The 8,310-nt window shown below is 41.4% G+C and overlaps 1 protein-coding gene across 1 annotated transcript; it reads left to right on the top strand.

The window, feature by feature from the left end:
• Nucleotides 1–5,253: 5,253 nt before the first annotated feature.
• uncx (UNC homeobox) lies at nucleotides 5,254–8,099 on the top strand. The gene is made up of 3 exons (XM_041063102.1): nucleotides 5,254–5,512; nucleotides 6,035–6,210; nucleotides 7,068–8,099. Exons 1-3 carry the CDS (start codon nucleotides 5,254–5,256, stop codon nucleotides 8,097–8,099), a joined length of 1,467 nt encoding a protein of 488 aa, XP_040919036.1.
• Nucleotides 8,100–8,310: the final 211 nt, after the last annotated feature.

Here is an 8,310-nt window from a genome sequence, read left to right as displayed (position 1 = left end):
AGGGCACAACAGGTCTTTTTATGGACACTGTGGCAGGTCTTCTGAGGCTTTGGTGAGAAGAAGCCCTTATGCAGGGTCAAGAAGGCCTAAAGGTCTGTGGGTAGCACTGGTGCACCCTTTCATATTTATAATGTGTTTTCCACTGACTGCACGAAATGTAGGATACAGAATGTGGTAGACGGCGTGTTTTTCTGCAGATGATGACAGTGAGCTCAGCTTGGTATTCAGGAGGTGGACCACACAATTACACAACAACCACTAATGTCCAAAATGCACATTTCTTTTTCTACATAATTATCCACAGCAACAGTGGCAAAACATAATCCAAAGTTTGCTGATCTCAAAAGTTCACAATGAGCTTCAATCTGTCATTTTGTGTCAGAACATGTTGTCTTGTTTTGCTGCAGTGTAGTACTACAGTAAATATCTCTGGGGTTTTTCCATTTTTTTTTTTGGTTTGTACAGCGGCAGATGGCCGGGCTGCAGAGTACAGTCACCGCTCTCTCTCTACCATCTCTTTTGCAATGTGAGGAAACAGCGAGGGACTGCTGGCTATCCTGCCATCACTTCCAATTTGGCTACAGCCAAAATAAACTACACAAGCCTAGCAACTAGTTAGTATTTGGTGATAATAAATAGCTACATTTCTCAGGGCGTGTTTCAACTTTATGCCTGTTTTTTGTGCTTGGATTAGTCTCTAAACTTTAGATATGTAACCCTTATGAAAATAGTGTTATTCTTTATTGTACATACATCACACAGTTTAATACACCTTTATAATATGTAGGCAGAAGGTGACCTGAAAGGCAGGGGAGTTTATTTATTATACATACATATCTCTCAGGATGCTGTGATGCTGTTTTGGGGAGTTTTTGGATGTTTGATGCTGTCCACGGCACTTAAAATCAAACAGACCCTTAATTTCTTCCAAACACATACACAGAGTCATGCACAGAAGCTATATGAGCTGCAATCACAAGACACCCACAGTGACAGGCAGACTATATATGCACCTATTCACATTTTCACCCATCCAAACCCATTTGGGATTATATGGAGGATGGCTTAAAATTTGGATAGGCTACACTTTTTTTTTCATATTCCTGTAGAGTTGAATTATTAGATTGAAGTTGAATAATAAGCACTGAGTCAAACAGCACACCCTTCATCTGCGGAGCTGTAATTAACGGGGGCAAAATGCAGGCGGTGGCGAAGGAAAAAAAAATGCAAATTATTCTGCACAAAGGCTCCTCACAAATTGGCGTCACCATTTCTCAAATTATATCATTACTATATTTTGAAAATGTTAATCTGTTGAGCGGATTTCCCGGGGGAGTTGAGTAAATTAGTTCTATTTCCGAGACTGCCTCTCTGCAAAGGCACGGCAGCGACAAGCACCTCTGATTTGCTGATTACAATTAGACTCCCCAGTTTGGGCTCCTTCAAGCATTGATAATTTTCGGCATATTAAGCACGTTTTAGCAAAGGTGATAAGTCAGTTTTAATTGAAATGAAATTATTATTCTAATGGAAGTTTGGTTATTATTATTAGGAGGCACTAGTCATTCTAGCTTCATTTTTAATATATAAATGCTGGGGAGTAAAAAAAGATTTTGAAGGGCATTAGGGTGTCAGGATTGAATGAGGTAATTTGAAGGGAATTACTTTCTCTTCTATCAGAAATGAACTGAATTAAAAGTCCAAATCAATCGCTTTCACTTCTCCATTCTACTTTGACAGCGGCACAATTACAGATAATTAGATGGGAGGAAACTTTTAATTGTGGGATTAGTGGGAGAGAGAATTTGTAGGATCAGAGGAAAATTTCGAGGCAGAGTTTCTTGCTTAAAATCGAATCAAAGGATTTGCGAGCTTAAAATGGCAACCAGCTTTTTTTCCCCTACTGTTTAATTGGAATTGCATCTAGTTCATCCAAATCATCCAAAACAATTAATTTAGCTTTAATTCTATAATTATCATCAAATCGAATAATGTGCAACCTAATTTAGATAGTTAAAAATTAACGTGCGTGAAGTTAATTGAGTAATTAAACTCCTAAACTGCTGCCTATTAATTTGCCTGCCTAATTAAAAATGAATTTGATTCTGTGCAGCTAAAGTAGGCATCAGTGTTGGATGGGCATGTTGATAAGGCCTGCGTCTTTTTTGGGGTTGGGGTGTATCATTTGAACACCTATATTAAGTTGGCACTCAGATTTCAGTTATCTGGTTATCTGGAGTCAGGTGAGTGTGCAGCTGCAAAATCCTCTTAGGAGACTGAGCCAAACAGACAAACAACCCAAAAAGTTGGCATTAAAGAGACTTATTTAGGGAGAGAAAAGATAAAGTGCAAGTAGAAGTGGTTGATTTCAGCTTGTTTAGCTGCAAAAAGAAACTTTGACGGATATAAAAAGTCAAGAAAACTGTGCATGTAATCACTGGCTATATGTCTGGACTTCTTAACTCTTGATTAGAATATAAGTAAGTGAATGAGGGAGTGTTGTAGGGGATGGGCTTTGCCATGTGATCCATCACTGCTGTTTTTCTTCACCTAATTCATCACTGTGGTCAGTAGTGGTTTTACATCCTGTAGCAACGGGGATTAGAGCAACTCTCCTAAATGACAAAAGAAGCATTTAATATGAGGAAGCAACAGAGGAAAACAATAACAGCACGTGTGGCTCAAAGTATGTGGTGCCTATAAGAGATAATCATCATCTTATCATTGATATGATACACTCTCCAGGAGTTAGGGTGTGTTACTGGTCATAGCATCTTTCAGTCACTCTTAAGTATGAATTTAAATGTATCTGTAATGGGAAAGCAGGCTGTTTTTCCTCTTATAGCCTGTGCTTGAGGGGTGATGGGTTACATCTGACTACGCCTTCAGGTTAAAAACAGTCACATGCAGTGAAATATCAAACAGGAGCAAAAGTAATAAAGTATTAATATTTAGTTGAAAGGGCAAGTTGTTTTCCCCTTAAAATCCCACAAATTTACACTTTAGGTTTATAATCAAACAGGGCACCTTCTCCTTTATCTTCTTTGTAAGTGATATAACATATTTTTCAGCACATTTGTTGTAAAACACTTAGTGTGAAGAGGAAAACAGTGAGGTGTGTTGAGGTGTATCTGTCAGCCTCCACCGTTTATTTGTCCTGGAATTTCTCTCTCTGGATGGAAAGTTAATCAATTAGTCTATAAGCCCTGTGCTCTTATTGATTCAGACCAACAATACATAAATGCAATAAAGACGATGTGTCCTGCCGCAACAAAACACTCAACAAAGAACTCTCAATAAGGGGGAAAAAAATATTTTCATTATTACTTTCCCCTCTGAACAGCTGCCAAAGGGGCCAGTTATAAAAAGGTAACAAGGCAGGGCAACAGCGCGACTGAATGCTGGCCTTGTTCGCCTTATTATCGGGTTAATTAAAGCTAGAATCTGACAATGTCACCCGGTTGTAGAAAAACGGATTTAAATGCAATGTCTCTGGAGACTGTGTCAAGGGCTGCTTTTCATTGAGCTCCTGTGCGCGCCTGAGTTGGGGACAGCCCATATATGCACGGAATTGACGAAAAGCAATTATTGAATTTTAGATGTTCAAAAAGAAATGAATGGGGAGGAATTATTCATAAGATCTTGTCCATGTGCGTTAAAATTAAAGTTAAAATACAAAGAGTGGGACGCTTCAAAGACAAGCCCACTGCTGCTAAAAAGGAAGATGGATAAATAGGCGAGATCATTTCTGAGGAGTTCATTAAAATGTAGGGCTACACGTCGAAATACAGAGGGTTGTTATTTGGGCTTGGGGGTCAAGTGACGAGCGGATTATATACTTCCTCATAATAATATTAATTAAACAATTTGCATGCTAATAGGGTAACAATTATCGCAGCTTCTGTTGAGAGATTCAGGTTATTACAACATGCCAATCCGGGTGCCAAGGGTCAGGGAATGAGTGGGGTGCGAAATTTCAACTCTGATTAACATTATGACAGCGCCAGACTTGGGATAAATAAAGTCGAATTAATTATTTGAAAACCTAATGAGCAGATAGGATTTAGGCTAGTCACATATTGAGTGCAGGGGTTGCACAAGTGGAGGAGCTTTCCAATTTGGTTTGCTGACAGGAAATGTTGTGAATGCCTGTAATGTGTATAGAAGTATGGTGTTTTTATTTTTCTATTTTATTCTCTTCTCTTGTGTTGCCCTTGCTCTTTTAGTAGTAGTCTCTAGTAGCTGAAGCCTCCCTTTATTTGGTCATATATTTTGTTCATAACACATCGTTGCTCGCACTGAAGCTTTCGCCTTGTAACAGTAAAATATTATAGTTTCACTCTCGCTTTGTGCCTTCAGCAATAGCTCACCTCTCCTTTAAATACACCCATATTTCAACTGTCACCCTATTTGTTTTACTCCCCTGCATGTGAATCTGTCTCATTGTAAAGGTTTAATGTATTTAAATCATGATCCATAACTAACATGGGGGTTTATCTTAACACAGTGGTTCCCAAAGTGCGGCTCAGGGACGAGAAAGGGTCTCACAGTCCACAGAGGGTTGCAGGCATCCCTGGGGGGAAAAAAAAGAATATTTTAATTCAACAATATATTGATAGTTAATACTTTTCCGTTTTTAAAAAAACAAAGATTAGCGTTCACTTTTCTCTTTCACCAACCCAAGAGACGTGGAAATATCTAAAAATACAAAAATAATAACACACAAAAAAATGATTAAAAAATAAACAAAAGTAATAAAAATAGCTAAGGCGTTATAGCTTGGATAAAATTTGATAATTTATTGTCTAATATTCATCTATTTACACGTCCTCCAGTGAACATAAAGTCCGGGAGCCTCTGGCCTAACCTCTCCGCCTGTAGCCTTTCCTTCCAGGGATTCAGTGAGCCCTTCCTCCCGGTGGGTCCCCCGTGTAGTTGCGATGTAGTTCTTATCAAAGCCCTCCTGTCTTGTTGTGACAGCTCTGATATTGTTTATTGAGGTGGATGTCAGCTTTAATTAGCAATCGATACGGGGAGCGTTTGCAGAGTGCGTCTCTGACGTCAGAGTCCATTACCGCTTCTCATTGGGTCTCATATTCCCAGAGCCTGGGCTAATTATTGGGAGGTTCATGTGGATAAAGTACAGCTCATCCCTCCCTTCACATCATGTCCCCTACTCGCTGGCCACACTCACTGCATGCTTTTTAAATTCCCATCGCCGGCCTCCAGACGTCGTTTCCTTTTGCCTGCGGGATGATGGACAGCAGGATACTGGATCCACCTCACGCCCAGTTCGGAGGCTCTCTCGGCGGGATGGTGGGCTTCCCGTACCATCTGAGCCACCATCACGTTTACGAATTAGCCGGGCATCAACTTCAATCTGCGTCCGCGGTTCCTTTCTCAATAGACGGATTACTTAATGGTTCCTGCACGGCTTCAGTGGGTAATTCCAACCCCCTCTTGTCTTCGGGCTGCGGGATGAATGGAGATAATCAGCAGTACAAACTGACAGGTAAGCCACATTATATACTACACAATAACCTCTCATCAAGGTTGGCTGGTGGCGCAAACACAAAAACAGAAAGAAACAAAGACAGGATATTGCGATACAAGTTATCCTCTCGGTGGTGTTTTTTTTTTTTTTTTTGTAAAGGGCATGCCAAACCTCACACACAGGCAAGCAGAGGAGTATTCATCGCCTCCCACTTCATTTCGATCACTGAAAGCTGAAGATGCACCCGAGCAAAAACAATGTTCCTGTCAGTCAGTAAATACTAGAGCAAGGAAATGCTTGTGTTAACATCCGAAGCTTTCCTCTTAATTCAGACAAGCAGACAGGTTTGACGGAAGCTGCAGGCTGCATGTGTGGAACAGGCTGCAAAATTTCAAATGCAATCCCCTTCTTCAGCTCTGAAGTTTGCAAAATTGTCTGCTTACACATGAAGCCAATCTTGTTGAAATTGCGCAAAAATGTGGTTATTTTTAAAAAATTAATTGAGCCGTTTGTTTACATTTGTTCTCATTCTGCTGTTAGACTCGGTGGACCCAGACAAAGATAGCCCTGGTTGCAAGAGACGAAGAACTCGCACAAATTTCACTGGTTGGCAGCTGGAGGAATTAGAAAAGGCTTTTAATGAGAGCCACTATCCCGACGTGTTCATGAGGGAGGCACTGGCTCTCCGGTTGGACTTGATAGAATCAAGGGTTCAGGTAAATATTAATTTTGTTCCTTTATATATATATTTTTTGGTTGTGATTTTCAAGCTTGTGTGTGTATGTTTATTCCTTTGTTTATTATTTATTCATGGAAATGACTCAGTGCTTCAAGTTTTGCAAAAAATAAATAAAATTAAAAATAGAATAAACTTTCAAATAGCACAGGCCGATTTTGGTTCATTATATATACTTATTAATAATTTTAAAATAATTTAAAGGACTCGCTGCATGTGTGTGTATGTCGTCTGACCTTTCATGGCTTATGCTATTCAAATAAATCAATTTAACTGCACTTTTATCTTGAAAAATAATAGAGCCTTTAATGCCAGTTGATATTTCATCTTTTTTAGTTTAGAGACCTTGACTTAATATTTCTCACATTTATTGACAAACCTGGATAAACAAAGACCAGATATATTCAGTGCACAGTTGTCTACAGTTTAATTGCATCAGTGAATATATCGACTTATTTCACTTTATTATAAGAATATTTCTGTTGATGAAAACAGCGAAGTGGTAGCTTACAAAGTTTTAGTCCAACTGCAAAGGTTGCATTGGAAAAAGACTTGGTATTACTCATTATTCAGACCGACCAGTTATCATGTCAAATCAAAGCCTCTTTGTTAATCTCCAACCAAACTTTTTCTTGGCTTGATGCATGTTTTTAATGAAAGGCCTAATTAAGGGGCCTGCATACAAAACAGCGAGAGCAAGATGTAACCTCACTATTTGTTTAATTACCACGTTGTTAAGACACCAACAAATCCTGGTCTAATTAATCCCCCCCCCCTTGTAGTGACAGAAGTGCACATTACACGTTTTCATGTTATTATTATTATTTTTTTCTGCAGGTATGGTTTCAGAACCGCAGAGCCAAATGGAGGAAAAAGGAGAACACAAAGAAAGGCCCAGGTCGACCTGCTCACAACGCCCACCCCACCACCTGCAGCGGAGAGCCCATGGACCCGGAGGAGATCGCCCGGAGAGAGCTTGACAGGCTGGAGAAGAAGAAACGAAAGCAGGAGCGCCGGCTTCTCAAGTCCCAGAACAAGCTTGCTTCTGGGGATTTATTTCACACCCCGGGATCAGACAGCGACAGCGGGGTGTCGCATGTGACCGACAGTGACCACAACACAGGCCCGCCTTTTGAATGTGTGGGGGGAAACCAAACGCCGTCGAGCTGCGACCAAACACCTCACCCTCTCCAGACCCCAAACCAGAACCAAAGACACTTGGACCAGGATGCTGGCGGATCAGAGCTGGACTCGCCCGACGCCAGCCACCGGACAAGCCTATGCTCCAACAGTAACAGAGCCTCCAGTCTGCAGAAACTCAACCCTTTTAGCGTCGAAAGCCTCCTATCGGACTCCAGACCGAGACGCAACCCCGCGGCCTTACCCTCCTCACGGCCTTTGATAGGGAAAGGACACTTCCTACTCTATCCCATCACACAGCCGCTTGGATTCATTGTTCCTCAAACTGCTCTGAAGACAGCAGCAGCAGCAAACTCTGACAGTGACACCCCGGCGGAGAGAAACCAGCCCAGTGGCCGCTGCAGCGTCTCTGCGAGCTCTGCGGGATGTAGGAGCAGCTCGCCGGACTCTGCAGACGCCACGCAAAGGGGACAGGTGGGATCAGAGGACAAGACAAGTTCACCGCACACCAGCCCGTCCAGGGCCGCCTTTTCCACTGGCAAAAGTACTCAGACCTCTGTTATTTGCAGCGATTCGACTTTCGCCCACGAACACAATCCACAACTCATTAAGCCTGTCGATGCAGACAGAAAAGAGCATTTAGAGAACAAGGACCACCCCGAGTCTGTCCTCAGTGACAGTCCAGCAGAAACAAAGACAGACTCTAAAGAAGATGTCGACATGGAATAAATCCCTGGGGGTAAAAAAAATGCAGAAACATACAGATATAGCCTCTAAACGACACCTTTCATTAGGCCAAAGCTTAACCACAAACTACATCGTTGCATCTAATCTCTAGGTTTTCCCCACTCTGCTGATATTTTTTACAATGGTGTGCTCTCTCTCTTTCTCTCCCACTCTCTCTCTCCCTCTCTCTCTCTCTCTGCGAGTGTGTATGTGT

The sequence above is a fragment of the Toxotes jaculatrix genome, chromosome 18 (genome assembly GCF_017976425.1).
Source record: "Toxotes jaculatrix isolate fToxJac2 chromosome 18, fToxJac2.pri, whole genome shotgun sequence".
NCBI lineage: Eukaryota > Metazoa > Chordata > Actinopteri > Toxotidae > Toxotes > Toxotes jaculatrix.
This window is presented reverse-complemented; position numbering and strand designations above follow the sequence as displayed.

Bases quoted from the DNA above. Each gene is read 5' to 3' on its own strand.
- uncx (XM_041063102.1), top strand. From the start codon at position 5,254: ATGATGGACAGCAGGATACTGGATCCACCTCACGCCCAGTTCGGAGGC. The intron at 5,513-6,034 runs GTAAGCCACATT...TTCTGCTGTTAG, and splicing joins TCAGCAGTACAAACTGACAG to ACTCGGTGGACCCAGACAAA. The intron at 6,211-7,067 runs GTAAATATTAAT...TTTTTTCTGCAG, and splicing joins TGATAGAATCAAGGGTTCAG to GTATGGTTTCAGAACCGCAG.